We start from the raw sequence: 21,270 nt of genomic DNA, 5'->3' as shown, positions 1-21,270 counted from the left end.
TGGGATCCTCCCGGACCGGGGCACGAACCCGCGTCCCCTGCATCGGCAGGTGGACTCTCAACCACTGCGCCACCAGGGAAGCCCACAGCCACGCCTTTTTTATGTGTGTTTTTCAAACAAATCTGTTGTCATGGTAACCCTCTTTAAACAAGATGTGACCTGGTTTAAAGAACCAGAGATAATTACAATAGTACAATATTTAGTTACACCTTTCTTCTGAGGAGTTTAATGGACCTCATTCATTAAGCTCCATCCTCTGAAGTCTTTAGGGGACAGACACTATTAAACCCATTTTATAGACGCAGACACCAAGGCACGGACGGGTTAAGTGACTTGGCCGCTGACTGGCAGCTTAACCACGAGCAAGTCTGGGCCAGACCCAGGTCTTCTCTTGTTTCTGTCTGTCTTCTCTACTCATCAGGCTCCATTCTGGGTTTTGAAGCCCTTCATCATGAAAGGCTCAGAGTTTCCCACAGTGTGGCTGGGGGACCCCAGATTCTGCTGCCATCCTTGTGCAGAAAAGGCTGCCCAGCCAGGGGACTTAGGGGCACAGGGAGGGAAGAGAGGAGGCCGGCCCTTCAGGGGTCTGGGGGCCAGAGGTGCTGTTCCTCCAGCATCGCACGGCGTGGGCTCACAGCCTGCAGAGCCCGCATCATCCCGCACACTTGGCCAGATGTTCCCAGGGCTGGTGGGGTGGCAGGGGCACACAGCTGACACTAGGCTGCTCCTGCCTCCATGCCAAGAGTCTGACACCACACTGGCCAACAGGCCAGCCACACTGGCCAACAGGCTCTTCCTTCAACCTCCAGGCAAAAGCCTGCCCTGGGGCCTCTGCTCGGTGGCTCTCAAAGGGAACCCTGCTATGTTAGAAACCCGAAGTTTCTGGCCCCATCTCAGACCCGCTGAATCAGAAACTCTGTTTCTCAAGATTTCCGGGGGCTTTTCAGTATCTCTGCCTAAAATGTTCCTCCCCCAGCATCCTGGCCACCCTTCCTCCTCTCCTTCAAGCCTTTTCTCACATCTCACCTTCTTAGCAAGGCCTATCCTGACCCAGCCTAGTTGGCTCAGAGGTGGGCTTTGTCCCCTGTCCCACCTCCCGCTGACCCAGCCCCCATGGCCCTCTTCAGCCTCATGACGTTTGTGAGATAGTGTCCGGCCCCCCCATGAAAATGGAAGCCCCATGAGAACACAGCCCTTTGCTTGGTCACTTGCACAGTGTAATCCATCGATACTGATACGAACCATGATTTTTGACTCAAGGGACTGGATGAGCAACGAGGAAGAGGAACAAGTACTTAGGCTGAGGGTTGGTGGGGGCAAGGGGTCGATGCTGTGTTTTGGGCGAGGTGACCAGAGGCACCAGAGAGCACACGGATGAAAGATGCAAGAGGCGGTCTTGTGAGAGGAGGAGGAAATCCCGGGGCACGTCCACACCTGTGCAGGTACACGAGGATCAGCCAAGGACCAGACAGCGCCCCAAGCGCAAAGGAGCCAAGCAGGGCGGGAGAAGCGGGTCTCAGATCCGGCAGACTCAGGAGGTGAGCCTCCCCATCTACAGGGCTTCAGTACAGGAATGGGGGGAGGGCAGGAGGGCGGGGCGGGGCCACCCGGAGACATTCAACTTGCCCTGCAGAGACCCAGGAGGCAGACCCAGCAGGGATGGGAGGAAGGGTGGGGGGAGGGAGGTTTCAACTCCCCCAGTTTTCACTCACAATTGGAGCATCTGAACCAGGAGGAAGGCCATTTGTCAGCTGGGTATGTCAGCAGAAACTGGATGGTGAGTTCAAAGGGACAGGACACGGGAAATCCAATCAGGCAGGTGTGTGGCCAGCTGAACTGGAAGGTCGTGCCATCAAATCCCGAGAGTCTAGGATTCATGATGCTGTCCTGAGTCTGAAAGAACCCAAGGCTACTAGAAAAATACACTTGGCCTCCCTCCCACCCAACAGGAAAGCTTGTGGCCCTATAACTTTGAAGTTCCATCTGGGTTTACAAAATAGTCTCAGAGTCTGGAAGCCAGCACCGTCAGAGAATAACAACTTCCTTCTCAATTAAGATGTGTGTATGTGTGTGTGTGTGTGTGTGTGTGTGTGTGTGCACGTGCGTAGACAGGAAGACTGGAAGTGTATGGGTGATTTCCAGCCCCTGCAGGGCAGCTGGGCAGCAGGACACCCCACAAACACCCTGAGCTGTGTCCTTCCTGAAACCTGGCTCCAGGCCCATCATATCTTTACGGGCAAGAACAGAACGTCTTCTAATACAGTTCCATTCCCCCAGGATGTGCTCATGATAAAGGTTACATGTCCTGAGTAGGAGGCGGCACCCTAATTCCCAGGAGAATTCATTCAAATGTCACAGACTTTTTATTGCATAATTTTGGAAAATTTACATGCGGATAAAACATGAATTTCAGGAATAAAAATCATTAGGACTGGAATTTCCCCTACGTGTTCAAAAAGGTGTGCGGTATCCTAAATCAAGCCACTTAGATAGGCCTAACTATAAGGACACTCCAAATATAAGGCAACTCCCTATTTTCCCAAAAAGAAGAAAAAAATTTATGCCAACTTGGACAGGGATGTCGAGGAAATAATCAAGTATCTACTTATAGTATTTATTTATACATATACTTTTTCTAATATTTTGCTGTCCTCTTTCACAGTTTTGAGTAGAATTCAGTCACGTCAAGACCCAACAGGTTAATTTACTTTGGACTTTCCTTGGATTAAAATACATTACTTTTAGTATTCTCAGTGCAAATGAGAGATGAGTTTTCTATCAGATAAGAAATATGGAGGCAGGTCTTTTACAAAGAGTAGAGTGGTTGTGTAACTACCATCATCTACATTTGCTTAAAAACAATGACACCATAAACTCCAGGATTTTGTTTCAACTTCATGGCTATATAGGTAATGTGAGGTTTAAAAATCATTCCAAAACCCCAATCAACCAAAAAACAATCAGATTTTTAATGCATCGAAAGTTTACCTAAGAACCATAATATCTTTTAAATTTTCTTATAAAACCACCCAAACTGTTCTTCTATAAAATCTATTTTGCATTTAATTTATGCTGAAGATAGAGCTTTGAAAAAAAGAAAAGTCACTGGGGCTTCCCTGGTGGCGCAGTGGTTGAGTCTGCCTGCCAATGCAGGGGACACGGGTTCGTGCCCCGGTCCGGGAGGATCCCACATGCCGCGGAGCGGCTGGGCCCGTGAGTCATGGCTGCTGGGCCTGCGCGTCCGGAGCCTGTGCTCCGCAACGGGAGAGGCCACAACAGTGAGAGGCCCACGTACTGCAAAAAAAAAAAAAAAAGAAAAGTCACTGAAATACTCATCTTGTGCATTCTGTCAAAAAAAAATTCTCATGGAAGCTCCAGCAAAATGTCTCACTACACAATTTATCACTATTAGAAGTTATAGCAACAATTACAGGTTTGGGGGACAAATTTTAGGGGGTTTTGCCAACATGCTCCTGGAGCAAGAAAACAATCCCACCTGTTAGGGGAGGTGGCAATTTCCAACTCAGCGCTGGAGCCATCATTACTGGGTCATGTAATCAATTTAACAGGTGTGAACTTATTTGGGGGAGGATGGTGGGGTAAAGGAAACGTAATAGGACAGAACAGAAAAATGCCAGCCTGCTTTATATACTGGGAGGTACAGTTTGTAACACTTTTGATACACATGTTCTGGGTCAAATGTATTTCTTACTGTGGGACACGGTAAAAAAAAAACATTTGAAAAACACTGAGGTAGGATTCTGGAAACTGAGAGAGGCAATAAAATCCGAGGAAAAGCAAAAGCAGAATCCAGACTTCTCAAGTCTTATGTCCTGTGTTTTATTACTCTGAGGAAGCAATTGGTGTTCTACAAAGATGCTCACGGTGGGTGGAGGGGCAGGAAGGAGAGAAAGGACGGGATGGACAGTCCCTGGGGATTAAGAGATTCAGCCAGAACAAAGGGTTCTGAATCAAGGGTGAGCTTGGTGTGTAAGCACAGACGTTCAAGACACGGTGAGCAGGGGAAGAAGCTCACCTTGGCCCAGCGAGAAAACAGAAGCTATTAGAAGAGAACATCCACCTGCCTCCCTGTCGCCTGTCTGAACCCCAGTGGCCTCTGCCTGTGTGTCTGTGTGAGGTCGGTGTCTCTGTGCACTCTATCCCATTCCCTCTCAGGCTAGTGTGTGGGTGCTAAAATTTGTCTACAGGTTCTTTCTAGGGTTGCCAAATCTAGCAAAAAATATATATATATAGATAGATCATCCATCACATTTGATTTTCAGATGAATGATTTTTTTAATGTAAGTATGCCCCATGTAATATCTGGGACATATCTATATGTTTATCTGAAATTGGGTGCCCTGTATTTTATCTGGCAACCCTACAGGATACTCCCTCCACTCAAAAGATGGTACCCAATTCCTCTCCCACTGTGAGTGGGCTGTACTTAGTGACTCACTTGTAACAAATCAAAGGAAGGGTAAGTGATGACGTGCCACCCCTGACACCAGGTCATAAAAAGCATAGTGGCTTCTGTCTTGGTCTCTCTTGCTGTCTGGGATCCCTTGCTCTGGGGGAGGGAGGACACTCGAGCAGCCCTATGGAGAGGCCCATGGGGCACAGAACTGAGGCCTCCTGCCCACAGCCATGCGTGTGAGCTTGGAAGAGGGATCCTCTGGGCCCAGTCAAGACTTTAGATGACTGTGGCCTTGGCGGACATCTTGATTGTATCTTCACGAGAGACCAGGAGTCAGAACCACCCAGCAAAGCTGCTCCTGAATTCCTGATCCACTGAGGCTGCTGGATAACTGTTATTTTAAGCCACTATGTTTTGGGGCAATTACACGGCAATAGCACCTGTTACACCTACTAATGGATATCACTCCAATAACTGTCCCGTCTCTCTGACATCACTGTTTCTTTTTCCTGGCTCATTCCCAGTGGTGTGCAGTCATGCTGGATTTCTCCCGCTTTAAAGAAACCTCTCTCTTGATCTCACATTTTCTGTTCTCCTGTATTCCCAAACGCCTGCCAACCGCTGTCTACAGTCACTTCTTCTGACTCCTTTTTTCCTCTTCCTTCTTGAACTATTCAACTGGGCCTTTCAGCTCTGTAAAAGCTCTTGTCAAGTGAGAATCACCCCTCTGCTATTCAGCCCAAATCTGATGGTCTTCCTTCCACATCTAACTTGACTCAACTATTCATTTGATAAATACTTATTAAGTAGCTACTATGTAACCAGGCATTGTACTAGGTGTTGGACATACAGCAGTAAACAAAACAGACCAGAAAAGAAAAGAAAAAACAATCTCCCTATCCTTATGGAAGTCACATTCTGGTGTGGGGTGGAGGATGGCATAAACAATAAACAAGTAAAGCGCTATGAATATTTCTTGTAAAATGATACGATGTCTGGGATCAAAACACTTCAAAACAAAGGGCCAATGGACAGGAGTAAAGAGGAAACAGGATGAGCTTCTGTGGTTAATTACTGAAGCTGGATGATGACTGCGAACAGGGAAGCTCATTAAACTGTTCTCCACTTTGTGTTTGACATTTTCCATAGTAATACGTTTGTTTGTTTTTCTTCTCTTAAAGCACATTGTGGTGGGTATCGGTGCTGGGAGCAGGGGTGGGACAATTCTACACAGGGTGGTCGTGACCTGAAAGGTGAGACAGACATGTCGTGGGCCGAGGAGAGAGCACTCCAGGCAGAGGAAAGGGCAGCTGCGGGGGCCCTGGCTTAAGAGAACGCTCTGCGTGTTCCAGAAACAGCATCCCATGGTGACGGGGAGTAACTGAAGGGGGCACAGGAGGGCCTGACCACGTCACGCCATGGAGGCTCTGAGGATCTGGGTGTTTGCTCCCAGCGTAGCCCCTGCAGGGTTCTGAGAGGAGAAGGGACCTGACCGGGTCTGGTCCGAGTGGAACCCGTCCTCACCCCCACAGTCCCTCACTGGCTCCGTCCTCTGGGTGAGTCAGCGACAGCTCCATCCCCGCCGGGGCTGGGGCCGCAGCCTCCTCTCCCCCTCATGCCCCGCCGCCAGCCCAGCCCACATCCTGCCAACGCACCTTCAAAACAAACCAGGTCCCACCACCGCCTCCGCCCGTCCAGGCCCGCCCGACTCACCCGAGGGCCTCGGCGCTTCTGCCCAGTCTTCTCACGGCAGCTGGAGGATAAGTGAGGCAGGTCTTCCATGAGGTGGAAACCCGTACAACTGTCTTAGGAACTTCAATCATTTCAGTTGCAGGCATAATAAGACGTCCATGAATGGCGCTTGAACAGCACGTTATAGTATGAGGACATCGCAAATAGCACGATTCGTTGGTATCATGGTAGGTATGGTGAGAGTATACAGTTGTTCATAGAACAGAAAAATATTTGAAAAGATACACCTTCTACTGTTAGTAGTTACGGATTAGTTGGGAATTTGTTATCATGGGTACATGTGACTTTGATGAAATAATTCTGTTTCTTATGACTTTAAGTGAAGTATAACATGACGCAGAAAAGTGTGCAAGTCATGAGAGCAGCTCAGCACCCGGGTGAAGGACTGGAATCAACCAGGTGCTATAGACGCCCCATCATGTCCCTCTTCGACCACTTTCCCCTCTCTCCAAAAGGAACCACTGCCCCAGCTGCTGGAAGCAACTTTTTTTTAATAGTTGGACCAAAAAAAAATATGTATTAGGCATCAGATCGAGGGTGTCAGAGAACAAAGGGGATCTGGTACAGGCAGGCTTAGAGAAGTCGTGACTCAGTAACCGCAGGGTGGTCCGGAGGTAAAACCCACACCCCCAGCTTTAGGCTGGGCCTCTCCTACTGGCTCAGGAACCCCCTGCCCTGGAGAAGCACGGCCACATCATCGGGCTGCTGAGGAAGCTATCAGAAACACAGGGAAATTATGGAGCACGAAACCCGTGTTTAACATTTTTAGAACAGAAGACTTCAAAGAAATGGGGGGATTGTAGCAGGTGCTTCAGGAATCGCCACTCTGAAGAGGTGGGGCTGTTTAAGGGGTCGCTAGGGGAACAGCAGGGCCTGGAGGATGCGCTCTGCAGCTTTCTATCTATCCAGCAAGTTTTACTCGAATGTCCCTCACAGCTTCAGCTCAGGCCCTCCATCTGCCCTTTCAGGAATCCCCCAGAACAAAAGCTGAGGGGCACCTCGCTCTAGGAACATCTTGATATTAAAGAATATATTGAGGGACTTCCCTGGCGGTCCAGTGGTTAAGAATCCACCTTCCAATGCAGGGGACGCGGGTTGAATCCCTGGCCAGGGAACTAAGATCCCACGTGCTGTGGAGCAACTAAGCCCGCGTGCCACAACTACGGAGACCATGCGCTCTGGAGCCCGCACACCACAACTAGAGAGAAGCCCACATGCCACAACTAAGACCCGACGCAGCCATACATACATACATACATAAAATAGTAAAAAAAAAAAAAAAAGAATATGTTGCGTTCAGAGGGGCACGTGTGCAGAGGGGAGGGGGCGTGGCTGCTGGGCGAGCCCTTCCTGAACCCGTGTGAGGCGCTCGTGCACGTACGGGCCGCGTTCACTCCTCACCGAGATACAGTATCAGGCCCACTTATAGGAGCAAACGAGACTCAGAGACGTTACGGTCAGTGGGTACGGAACTGGTAGCAACAGGCCTGGGACTCCACCCTGGGTCAGGCCGGCCCCGCTGCCAGCGTCCCAAGCGTCCAGAATGGGTCCACACCATCCTCCCGGCCCTGGCGATGCTCCGGACTCAGACGAGCCCTAGCTTCACAGGGCGAATGAGGCCCCTCTGCCAGCTGCAGCACTGCTTCTGGAATCTGGCACGTGGTGTACTGGCTCCCCACATCACACGGAGGACCCCGAAGAAAGAAGGAAAAGGGGGGCCCGGGAAGGCCAGGTGTATGTACGGAAGAGCCTGACCCCAGGAAACAGGTCTGGAGCACAACCCTCAACCCCTGGGGAAAAACTCCAGCTGGCAGTGTCCTTCTTTAAGTTCTTCTCAAACTCCCAGCTCCTGAAGACAGCAGCGTGGGAGACAGAAACGCGAGCCACAGAAAGCTGAAGCCCTGTGAAGAGCTCAGGGGACGAGGTGAGAAAGGAACGCACCGAACAGGTGGGGAACCCTCTGGTATCACAACACAAGTTGGGTTGGCTGCCCATGTAACCAGAGTCTCTTTCTGGTGACCGTGTCTGTGTACACACACACACACACACACACACACACACACACACACACACGCCTTTTTTCTGGAAATGTACTCTCTCAGACCACAGAGGTAACAGTGTGAGCCACGCCATTCCCTGCCTGGGGGAGCAGGGATACAATGGGGAGGGGGTGTAGAAGAGAAGAGGGGAGACCTGAGGAAACAGGAGTAATGTTGAAACAGGAGGGAGAAAAGAAAGGGCGGCAGACCGGCCTGGGTTTGGAAGGCCTGGATCCAGGTGTCCCGAGGCAGTTAAGGCTCGACAGCCTGGCTGTGTTAATTGACGCCTTTGCCTTTTTGCTCACAGCATTTCAAGTTAGATTCTATCATTTACAATCCAAAGAGTCACTATCCCAGTTGTACATAAAGAAACGCATCTCCAAAATCACATTCATACACAAAAAACTAAGGAAACCAAAGTTATTTCTCAAATTAACTCAAGGAATGGGTCTCTCTCCAAGAAGCTGTTAAATGAAAGCATTTATTTTTATAAACATTTTCTCCAGCCAGTATGTCTCTAATTACACTTAAGAAACAGAATAATAAAAAAAAAATCTGTATTTCATCTTATGCCAAGTTAAAAGAATATCCAGTAGCTTCCACTTCTTGTTTTAGGCTGTTATTACCATTACTTTATATTCTCTTGGTATAAAAATATGTTTTAAAAAATCCCAAACTAACACATAGACAAACAACACAGCTACCAGCATATCCTTATAAACATAAACACGACCAACGCTCACAAGTCAGGCAAGACAGGAATGGCACCTCGGGGTGGTTGATTCATGGAGGGCGGCAGGCAGTGCCAGGAAGTTTCTGGAAGACCGTCAGTCCTGGTTTTCAGCACAAGAGAACCTCTCGTGTCACGGTGCACGTTTCACAATATTCAAAGACAACCACCTCGTTTACGTGATTAAAACCGGGGAAAGGGACAATGTTCTTGGGGAGCCACAAGGCACAGAAGCGCCCTGGGGGCACCACACGGCCAGTGGGCGCAGCCCCGCAGTCTGACCAGAGGCCTGGGACCGGCTGCCAGATGTCAACCCCTGCAGACGCAGCAAGGGTTTCCGCGGGGCTCCGGGAGCGCGCGTCCCCGGCGCAGACAACACCCTCTAACGATGGTCAAGTAGGGGAGACGAGCTCCTCCGAACCACACGTGGGATCGGTTCCAGACTCAGTGGAACGGCCGTCCTCTCCTGGGCCTGGACTTCAGGTGACCGGCTGAACGGCGGAGGGTCTTCCTCTCTTGTCGGTGCAGTTTCGCAGCCTCCTGCTGCTTCTTCTGCTGTTCCGACTAAAAGAGGAAATTAAGTGAGGAGAGGGAAAGAGAAAGGAGAGGCCAACACCCCTTTTTTGTGACCATCAGAACGCCAACAGCACAACCACCAATTACTGCCCTGCTCCGGCAGGAACAGCAGGACGAGGGCCAACCTTTACGGTCACTGTGAAACCTGAAGTCCTAAACCCCTGGGGAAGAGAACGGCCTTGACACACGGGCCTAAACCACACGGTCTGAGGCTGGCTTTCCAACTCCCCACACAACACGGCCCCTCCCAGGAGAGCCAATTTTAAGAGGACGCTATTGCTTTCAAGATGTCCACGACTTCTCGTGTAGAACTGTCTTTCGTTTACAAGCCAGAGCCATTCGTTAGTTTACTCACACTGTCTTAAAGACAGAAAAATACTTCTGTGCCCTGAAAGCGTATAATAACCCACCCATGATTAAGCGTTCAGTCTCCAGAGTTGGTTCCAAAGAGTTTTTGGCTATTTCCAAAAAGTCAGACTCCCCTTGAAAGGCAGAGATCTACCATTAAATGCTGATAAAGGCTCGGCAGACACATCAGTCACAAGTTCATGGCTGGAATGGGTGCATGGGCTCCAGGCAGGCTGCTTGAAAGGCACCGTTCTCAACACTCGGGTGAGAGCCAGACCTTCTCCAAACATTTTCACTATGTTTAGCAGAAATTCTTAAAAGAGAGGAGTTTCAACGCAGAATCCGCGATGAAGGTACAAGTGATATAGTTTTAAAAACACTTTTGGTGGTTTGGATAATACAAACCCTTAACCATGAAGCTCAAAAAAATATTCTTAGCCGGTGGAACTGACAGGAGGTAACTGTGAAAGCAGTGGCAGGGACAAGTTTTTAAAGGTTGAAAAACACTGCCTTATAGACACTTACGTACGCAGCCTGCCTGCCGGTGACCTGTATTTTCCAGGCACCTGAAAATACTCCTTTGTATTTTAGTCTTGAAGAGAAAGTCCCTGTGTTCACCTCCAGCTGGTATGATTCAATATTTTAAAGAGTTGGAAGGTGAGGGAATCGTGAGAAAGGAAAGCAATTTATAAGACCAAAAAGGGATGAATCGCCCCTACTCTAGGAGACTCTTAGAGATTCCGAATAATCATTTAAGTTCTTTTTCTGATTATTACCATTTTTGCAAAGAATAAAGCCTGCCCTGTGTACTCCTCCCCTTGCCTCTGCCTCGGCCCCGTCCCAGCCCGGGGTGCTATCCGCACCCCACGGGCCCCTCACTGCAGGGGAGGAGCCTCCAGCCACAGGACTTTTAAAAAATAACAACAGTGTGTAGTCTTCTGCTAACTAGAACGTTTCAATCACTTTCCACGGCTCTTAGGACTGAGGTTAAAATTGAACACGACCTACTCACCAGGCTCCACAGGACAGCTCTACACGTCTTTCTAGTTACACCCGAAGCCACAGCTCCCCTCCCCAAGATGGCTGTTCCACACGCACAGGCGCCTTCAGATCCCCGAGCGTGCCTGGAACCCCGCCTGCCCCACCCAGGCTCTGACTTGACTCTAAGATCCAGCCTGTCCCTCACTCAACTGCCCCGCACTCCAAGGTCCAGGCCAGGCCCCTGACACTCACAGCCCCGGGCCTCCCTGGGGGCACGCCCCACATTACAGTGATGTGGCTGTAGGTGTAGCCCCTCTATAGCCTGAGGACTGCGGTGGCAAAGACCAAGTCTGTCCTGTTCTGTGTATCCCCAGCATGTGGCACAGAGCAGGTATTTGATACATATTTATTAACGGAAAAGTCAGAAACCCCGAGGGAAACTGCATACTCCCTAGCAGACCAAAGAACGGTGTCACCAAGACCCCTGTAAAGTCAGTGAATTTGTTTTTTCATGTTAAAAAGTATCCCCAGGGCTTCCCTGATGGCGCAGTGGTTAAGAATCCACCTGACAGTGCAGGGGACACAGGTGCGAGCCCTGGTCCAGGAAGATCCCACATGCCGTGGAGCAACTAAGCCCGTGCGCCACGACTACTGAGCCTGCGCTCTAGAGCCTGCGAGTCACAAACAGTGAGCCTGCGTGCCGCAACTACCGAAGCCTGTGCACCTAGAGCCCGGCTCCGCACAACAAGAGAAGCCACCGCGACGAGAAGCCCGCGCACAGCAACAAAGAGTAGCCCCGCTCGCTGCAACTAGAGAAAGCCCGCGCGCAGCAACAAAGACCCAACGCAGCCAAAAATAAATAAATAAATTTATTAATTTTTTTCAAAAAAGTATCCCTAAAAAAAGTGCTTCCTGTCCAAATAACTTTGGGAAAATAAAATAAAGATGAACAGGGTGTTCTGGTTGGGGCTTGTAAGTCAGGTGCTGTTATGCGTCTCTAATACAGACATCAGTAGTAGATTTCCCTTATGTGTCCGGTGGCAAAGCCCCTTTCCACTGGTCCCCACAAGGCAGGAGCCTACGCAGGAGCTCGTATGCAAGGGCGATCGTCCTGCAGACAAACTCCTGTCCAGAAAAACCTCTCATCAGCCCCCTTCTGAAAAGAGGCTGTATCTGGAAGACGTCGCCGTCATGTGACCCATTTGCTATAAGTGCAGAGCCGCTAGCTCACTCCCCTCCCTGTTCCCGCCCCGACTCCTCCCCCTACAGCCACAGCAGCCCTGTCACAGAGACGGGGGACGAGGAACACAGAGCCACACCCTCGCACTAGCAGCGACCCAGGGCCCCTGAGGGACTGAACTACAGGACATTTGAAACAGGATTTGGGACCTAATCCCAGTTTTGCCACCTCACAATTTTAAATAATATTCTAGCATAAGCTTTCCCCCTCAATTTGATTCACATATGAAAATACTGGGAAAACTCGAGATCTTACCTGGCTATATCGTACCCCTAGTATAAAAAGATCTGTATAAACAAATACACAAACAATTCCCTAAATACTCTGAAGTAAAACTAAGACTTAATAGTTAAAATTTTGTTAGTCAAATGATAAAACAGGCATAAGCCAAACACCAACTGATGCATTCCCCAAAATAAGTTTCCAAGCCTCTGCTAGACTCAACCACGAGGCTGTTTTAAGTATTTTTTACTTAGTGCTTCTTTTGTTTTCAGGGGGAAGAAACCCCAAGAAAATCAGAACCATCTTATTTTCACTTTACCACGAATACAAACTGATATTCAACTCAGTACCTTCCAATTAAGGGGAAAAAGTGGGAAAGGAGTGTGCATGCATCCTCCTTAAGCTCACTCCGTGCCACAGAGGGAGCACAGGGCCAGGGCAGCCGCGGGCCTGAGGTCCTCCCACAGCTGCGGCGCGCCTGACGCCCCCTCGGCCTCTTGGACTTCAGAGGGAATCGGGAAACGTTTGACGGTACACAGAGAATTTCTAAGAAACTAGGTACAGGCACAATTAGTTCATCTGAACACACAGCCAGCTTTGGCTTATTTAAATGAGAAATGTAAGAGTGCAAATTTGCTCTAAATAGAGGCAGATTTAACTGAAAAGCTTCTTACACTTAGAATAAAGACGTTCTGGGGGGGGTGGTGGGAGGAGGGGGGACTTGGAGAAAGGTGGTCAAAAGATATAAACTTCCAGTTACAAGATAACTAAGTCCTAGGGATGTAACGTACAGCGTGATGACTACCGCTAACACTGCTGTATTATATTATACACATGAAAGCTGTTAAGACAGTAAATCCTAAGAGTTCTCATCACAAGGAAAAAACAATTTTTCTCCTTTTTTTTTTTGCTTTTTCTTTTTATTGTATCTATATGAGATAATGGATGGTAACTAAGAAAAAAAATGTCCTTATCGTTTGCCAAGCCACCTGATGACACCAAGAGAACTGTCAAAGAATCAGAGATGAATGGGAGAGGATGTGAACAGACATTTCTCCAAAGAAAATATACAAATGGCCAATAAGCACATGAAAAGATGCTCTACCCTCATTAGTCACCAGGAAAATGTAAGTCAAAACCACAATGAGATACCACTTCACAACCACTAGGATGACAACAATAAAAAAGAGAATAACAAGTGTTGGCAAGGATGGGGATAAAATGGAACCCTCACACACCACTGGTGGGAATGTAGAATGGTGCCATCGCTTTGGAAAACAGTCTAGCCGTTCCTCAAAAAGTTCAACACTTATCATATGGCTCAGCAACGCCATTCCTAGGTATATACCCAGGAGCAACAAAAACATGAGTCCGTGCAAAAACACATGCCTGAATTTTCACAACAGCATTATTCATAATAACAACAACAAAAAACCCACCCCAAATGTCCATCAACAGATTAAAGGATAAGCAAAATGTCGTATATCCACACAATGAAATATCAGTCATAAAAAGGAATAAAGTTCTTACACATGCTACAACATGGATTAATCTTTAAAACATGCTAAGGTGAAAGAAGCTCGTCGCAAAAGAAAACATGTTGAATGATTCTATTTATATACAGTGTTTTAGAACAGGCAAATCCATAGGCAGGGGAGATGTGAGTAGGGGGTGACTGCACAAGGGGTCTCCTTTTGGGGCGATGAGGATGTTCCAGATTTAGACAGTGGTAATGAACACCCAACTTGGCGAATATACTAAAAGCTCTGAACTGTACACTTTAAAAGGATGAGTTTTATGATACGTGAGTTAGAAGTCAATCTTAAAGAAGAACCAGAGGCGGAGTCTTTGTCACTCTTTCCCTCTTGGAGACAATGTATATTAAGGAAGATTGACTAAATGAGAAAAAAAAATCTGAAAAATAAAACCATGTAGCAAAAACAGAAGTGAAGTTTTCCCTCTCCTAAGAACAAAGAAAAATAAAGGGAACAGTGAACAGGCTAGAGAAGAAACATAACCTGGCCTGAAAGAGTTCATCAATCCTAGTTTTATTTTAACTGTTACTAATCTGTAGTGTCTGTAGTTAGATCTGTCCTTCACAAAGCTAACCTGTCACCCCTATCCTGTGTAATTTACATTCTGCACCTGGTATTTGCTCCCCCTGTAACCTCTTGTAGCAAATCACCCCTTGTAGCCGTTTGCACTTCAGAAAGGAGGTCACAGACTGATAACCCAGAGACTAAGGGACCCAATTACCTGGTTGCCTGACTCCAGTGGGGACTGTTTTGAAATAATGCAAGAAGAAGAAGAATGTGAGACCTTCACCATTTTGATCCTTATCACTCCCTTCGGACTGCGAACTCCCCTATAAGAATCCCTGTTAACTCCCCAGGAAGGGGGGGCACGGTTCTTGAGGCGCTAGCCTATTGTGTCTTCCCTCTGCCTGGCAAAGAAAATAAAAAGCCTCTCTACTTCTTATCTTCCAAATCTGTCTCTGTATTTGTATTCGGCACCGGTGCACAGGGAACCAAGATTTGGCAAGAGCTTCACCCGTGAGTTACTGGCAAATATTTACAGCAGTTTATTCATCCTTCAATGGGTGCCAGGCATCATCAAAGCCGGCTAAAGAAATGACTGTTATAAGTCAGTTTAGAATAACCTACTACCGGCAGAAACTATGTACCCTGGACAAGCTGATCTTACTGCCATGAACATATCAGAACTCACCAGTTCTTGATCTCCTTTAAGTCCACGTGAGCCTGAACTATTCCATTACACCGCAGGAGGTCACGACTTGTGCTTCTATTAGAAGGGCCCATTCAGGTGGTCCAGCCACCCAGAAACCACATGGCAGCTCCTACCAACAGTACCAAGCCTGAGGTCCCTGAGGCCCTGTCTTCCTCAGGACACCAGAAACACGCCAGCTCTGCCGAGGCCAAGCAGTGTGCTTGCGGCCCAGGACGCGTCCTGGCTGCGGGAAAAATGCCTGAAGAGAACACAGCTCCTCAACAGGGGAAAAGCCTGGGAAGGCAGCTCTGAGGTCACACACACACAACACTACTGGAGGCCTATTTTTCTTCTGTAAATTAAAAAAGAACATTAAAAAGCAACCTACCTTCTTTAATGTAAATGTCAATTGTTTGCTGCCAACCGTGGTGTCCGATACACTCAGTGTCCCATTTTTCGCTTCGAGTTTCAACCGGTCTTCAAGGGTTTTACTGCAGGAAATTTAAGAGAATGACATATTAATTAGCATTTCATTTTGATTTACCATTTGAAACAAGTTTTAATTAGAATTGATCACACGAAGAATGATCTTTCACAAATTTGGTAAAGACAGAAAATGGCACTCGTTTAATACAATCCATGGAGAGAATTGCGGGCACTCAAACCGTCATTATTCAGACTCAGCAGATCCCTAGTAGAAACAATGGCTGCCCCAAACACCCGCTAATTTAATATTTTAAGTGGTGGTTCCACATACTTCAATGGTTGCTACTTATCTTACTAAATCACATTTCTGAAGCCAAAATGCAAAGGAGCAATATTTCTGAAGCCTGTAATTTACTGTAATGGTCAGTGGCACTTACGCTGCTAAAGCATTTTATATGTGATCCAGGCATGAGTTAGGTATGTGAGCATCTCAGCAACCCATTCACCTTCTACAAAGGACTGAACACAAAGGAAGCTCTCCAGGTCAAGCCACAGAGAAGTGCTGTGAGAATTCTGATTTGTCCTTCACTCGGTCTTAGCTCATGGACCACACTCATCAACCACAGTATGACCAACCTGAAACATGAATACTCGGCTGATTACACAGAGAAAACGAAAGCAGTTACACTGAGGGTAAATTCTATCTGATCCAGCCCTATTCACTGCTACTTCTCCAAGTGTTTTCCTTTCAATTTCTTACCTGAATTACCCTTTCTGACACAGTTTGCCCAAATTTCAATTTCATTTCATTTCTTGATCATGTTTCTAAGGTCTCTTTTTATAATCTTTGTCCCTGTTATGGTTTGCTGTGCCCGGCAACTGACTGCCATCTACAACAATCAAGACGTTAAATTTGAATTTTGTACCAGTTATATAACACTTCACTGAATGTTCTTATAATAATGTATTATTATAAAATCAGATAATTGTTAAGCTGGTTTAGAGGGAAAAAAAAACAGAATTAAGCCTAAAGACAGACATTTTGAGTAAGTTTTAAAGTTAGCTCTAGCCCTCCTAGAAAAGGCTAAAAGCAACACCCTCATATCCCTGGGATGAAACTAGGAGGGGAAAAGAGAGGGAACAAAAAACAAGAATATGGTTTTCTCTTCTATTTGGTTCCTTCCTCAAAAAAAAGTAAATATAGGCTTTCCTGGTGGCGCATTGGTTGAGAGTCCGCCTGCCGATGCAGGGGACACGGGTTCGTGCCCTGGTCTGGGAAGATCCCACATGCCGCGGAGCGGCTGGGCCCGTGAGCCATGGCCGCTGAGCCTGCGTGTCCGGAGCCTGTGCTCCGCAACAGGAGAGGCCACAGCAGTGAGAGGCCCACGTAACGCAAAAAAAAAAAAAAAAAAAAAAAGTAAATATACTTCCCTTTCCAATCCTCCTTGCACCAACTTAAAACTGCACCCTTTTTAAAAGTTAATATGAAAAAACGTGGTTGAATTTAAAAGGGTGTGTGCGCACTGTGTGAAAGGGTCTTCTTTTTCCTGAAATATGATCTTTGTAACTAATTACTGAGTAGAACACAGCTCCTAAATGATCCATTAGACAAAGTGATGCTCCTTTGAAATTCTGAAGCCAATGTTTGATGTTTACACCTTTGAAAGCCCTACCTCTAGTTTATGACTACTAGTTAGTACTAAACATACATGATTTGAGACATAAACGTGGTTAGCATAAAAGTGGCACTGTTTTCTAAGCAATAATGTTATTAAGAAGCACTTTTAAAGTACTTTTCATCTTCAAAGTTCTTAACAGACTAACTAATTAATCCTTTCAACATCCCTGAGACAGAAGCGTTTATCCTCTTATAGATGGCACAAAGGGAGGCAAGATGTTCTAGGACTTGCCCCAGGCCACAGAAGGATTCAAGCCTAAAACCAGGATTCCACCTGAAGAATTTCTGGTTTCCAGGCGTGTGTCAGACCATGCCTGATTTATAAAGGTTTGTTCAGGAAATGTGTCCACTAAGTATTCTAAATGACAAGCTTCCACATGACAAACTGAAAGAGAAATTAAGGTTTGGTTTCGCCTTTTTTTCACTTGAGCAGAACTCAAAGGTGACGTGTAAACTGACTCCAGCGCGCCTGTGACTCATGTCAGCTCTGCAAATTCCTCCAACCCTTCACTGCACTTTTGTTCTTTCCTTTCAGAGCTGTAAATGCTGAGATTTTAAAGGTAACAGGAATTCTGAATAAGTATGGGGCCACTGAGACAAGGTGGTACACAGAGAACACTAATTTGGGAAGAAAAAGACTTTTCAAGTAAATTGTGGGAAATGACTACTCTTTTCAGGGTGACCTATTTCCTGCAGATAGGGCAGAGAAGCTCCGGTCTCCTCTCCGTGTACCTGGCTGGGCACCTGCAGAAACTTGTTCTGCCTCGGCAGCTTGGAGAGACTTGGAGAGACCTGAGCTTTAGGAGGAGCCCTGGCAGAGGATCAGACGCAGGGGCCGAGGGCAGAGGCTCCTGCAGTAAAGCAGGTCCCACTTCCCTCCCTTTAAGTCGGCTCGCGGAAAGCGGCTGTGAATCACCAGTCCCGAAGCCTGAATTCCTGAAGTGTGAATTCGCTCAGAGGTGTTTGAAGATGCAGTTAGGCCCCTGAAAACTGTCTCCTGTAACCGAAGAAGAAAACGCAGAACCCCCAATGCCCGTCCTCCTCACGTTCGCCCAGCACTGGCTGGCCCTCCCTGTCCTGCTCCTCTTCCTGTCTAGGCTTCGGGTCGCGGGCCTCTGGCTGCTTTGTAACTGATGGTAAAGTTAAGAGGTTTAGGGAGAAAGTACCCCCCTGCCAGTCACAAGACGATCAAAACTCCCCCACATCTGCGGGGACTGCTAAGAAGACAGACATGGGCTGCAGAAGGTGGAAAGTGACAGGAATGGCTCAGTATGGGATGGAGAGGGTATGGGAGGAAGAACCTAAACGATCAGTACGGCTGCATTAAAAGAATGAAGAAAAACAGGCATAAACTACGAGGGGAAAAAAATCAAATTAGATATTTATTAGATGCCCCAGGACAGCCGAATGATTTACTTCTCTGAGGCTTTAAAACACACACACACTGGGCTTCCCTGGTGGCGCAGTGGTTGAGTCTGCCTGCCGATGCAGGGGACGCGGGTTCGTGCCCCGGTCCGGGAAGATCCCACATGCTGCAGAGCGGCTGGGCCCGTGAGCCATGGCCGCTGAGCCTGCGCGTCCGGAGCCTGAGCCTGTGCTCCGCGACGGGAGAGGCCACAACAGTGAGAGGCCCGCGTACCGCAAAAAAAAAAAAGAAAAAACAAAACAAAACACACACACACTAGTATCTATTTCCTTAATTAAAACTAATTAAAAATAATGCCCCTTCACAGAGTTTTTAAATCACTCTGTGAGGAAAGGGAGGTAGGGGAGTGGAAGACATACCTAAAGGCGCCTGCTTTAGTACAGCATTGAGAAGAGCGAAATGAGCTTAACAGAAAGGAATCACCCCACACAGTCTACATCAAAGGGAGTAAGAAGAGAATGGAGAAACAGAAGTATTTAAAATTTAAGTACTACGTTTTAAATACATAACTTTGACAAATATTTACATACACTGTCAAGGTTATTGGAAACTATTTCAGTGCCTTCAGTTTGTATTCGTGGCTTCAAAGCCTCTATCTCAGCAGATATAAGTTCAAGCAACCATGGAATCGGTGATCTCCACTTGCAGCTCAGTTAAAATTTTAGAAGATCCCTAACATCCACTGTTGTTGCAAGTGTGGGGAAACAGGCACCCTGGCAAGAGGGCAAAGGGCCCAAAGCCCTTCTGGAGGCCGATCTGGCCAAATTGATCGCACACCTCTTTTGGTCCAGCAAATTCCATCACTAGGTAAGACAGTCTAAAGAAATTCTTGCACATGTGTATGTATTTATAACTGTGAAAAAGGAAGAGAAAAACAAGAAACAACCTAAACATCCAAAATTAGATAGCATGGCCCATCCATCTTATGAAATATATATATATATATATATATATTTTTTTTTTTCTTTTTTTGTGGTACGCAGGCCTCTACTATTGCGGCCTCTCCTGCTGCGGAGCAAAGGCTCCGGACACGCAGGCTCGGCGGCCATGGCTCACGGGCCCAGCCGCTCCGCTGCACGTGGGATCTTCCCGGACCGGGGCACGAACCCGCCTCCCCTGCATCGGCAGGCAGACTCTCAACCACTGCACCACCAGGGAAGCCCTTTATGAAATATTTATGCAGCCATAAGGCAGACCTCCATGTATTTACCATGAAAAAATTTCGAAACCTATTGTTCAGTGAAAAGAGCACGTGAAACAGTAACAAGGTTAGTGTGATCCTTTCATGTCAAAGGCAGAAAAGCTACAACTGTACACGTGAGTGTGTGCATATATGGGAGTGACTGAAATCTAAGAAGGTGCCCAGAGCAGGACCTCAGGAAGGGAGTGTGGGTAGGAAGAGACTTTAACCTTTCATCCTATGTTCCTAAGTACTACAATGATAATATGCTCGTGTATTACTGGAGCACATATTACTGGAGTAATAAAAAGATTCTCTTTTTTTTAAAGTGAAAGTTTGGAATTAAACGGCTTTCAAAATTAGATTTTAAAAATGTTTATATTAAAAACGAGACTGCATTCTTTTAGTTCTTATCCACAATCAGTGAAGAAAATTAGCTGAAGAGTAAAAACTGGCCATAGTTATTTAATTTAAAGTGGATAAGGTTGCAGACATGATAAGCAGCTCACCAAGAGCTACTAAAGTAGCTGGTGAAGAAGATGAGGTCGTCAAAGGTAAAAAATGTCTTAAAAATCTTTGAATTTCCAGGACCTACCAGAGGGTAGGTGCTTCAAAGAATGCTTTCATGAATTGGGCTGAAAGGGCCACCTAGCATGTAGTATTTATTACCCAAGAAGAGGAGCTATCCTCAACTACTGAAATTTAGCAAGTTATCCCAAGGACTCTTTCTCTGGGGTTTACCAACAGACACCTCCAATATTTACATCATACGCCATAGACCAAGGCTGCCCCAGGTAACTGAAGAGGCTGATGTGCCCAGATTCCTGACAGAGGCCAGCCGGCGTGAACTCCGTCTTTGTACCTAGAAACACAATCATCTTCACCCATCCTGACTTCTCCCCCTTGTCTCTGAAGATGTACCGTTGCTCCTGGCCCCATTCACTCCTGACTGCTCACCTATTTCAGCTCTGCCAATTCAGTCCAGTCTCTCATTTCTTCACCCTCCCCTTCCTCTCTGCGTACTGATAAGTCACATCTCTCAAGCCTAAAAACCTTTTCCTATCAAGTTACTGGCTCTGAATTCCTTCCTTTCACTGCGAATGTCTTGAGAGAACCATCTATGCTAATTGTTCACAATATTCTTTTATCTCCCATTCATTCATCAATCCTGAGGAATTCATCACAATAAGACACGCTTCCTGCGGCCTTTTTCCAACCTCCATCCCGGGGACTCCCGTTCTCTGCCCGACATTTGTGCCCGCCCCTCTCGGTGAGATTCTGTCCATGCTTGGCTCCTTCGTTTTCCTCCCGCCTCCTGAGCAGCTCCTTAGAGTAATGTTTACTGCCCGTATTCTCCTTTACCAGCCCTCTAAATCAGAATTCTCAGCCCCAGCCTAGCGATATATTCCCGACACCTCTAAAATCATATGTGTTACTTTGCATGCACTTGTATGTTGTCAGAGAGGTGTACGGTTTTCATCATAGACACAAGAAAAATACTTGTTGTTCCGAAGGGCTCCACTCTTAG

The 21,270-nt window shown here is 47.1% G+C and overlaps 1 protein-coding gene across 1 annotated transcript in view; it reads right to left on the bottom strand.

Annotated features, from left to right (window-relative positions):
- Positions 1–8,670: 8,670 nt before the first annotated feature.
- Positions 8,671–21,270, bottom strand: part of NOL10 (nucleolar protein 10) — an 85,955-nt gene continuing 73,355 nt past the window's right edge. The window contains exons 20-21 of the mRNA XM_081254174.1: positions 15,421–15,523; positions 8,671–9,502 (exon numbers count right to left, since the gene is read on the bottom strand). Of these exons, the coding sequence (XP_081110300.1) occupies positions 9,383–9,502; positions 15,421–15,523 (223 nt within the window). The 3' untranslated portion in view covers positions 8,671–9,382. The remainder of the gene's footprint in view (positions 9,503–15,420; positions 15,524–21,270) is intronic.

Source organism: Mesoplodon bidens (genome assembly GCF_964165515.1).
Source record: "Mesoplodon bidens genome assembly, chromosome: 14".
NCBI lineage: Eukaryota > Metazoa > Chordata > Mammalia > Artiodactyla > Ziphiidae > Mesoplodon > Mesoplodon bidens.
This window is presented reverse-complemented; position numbering and strand designations above follow the sequence as displayed.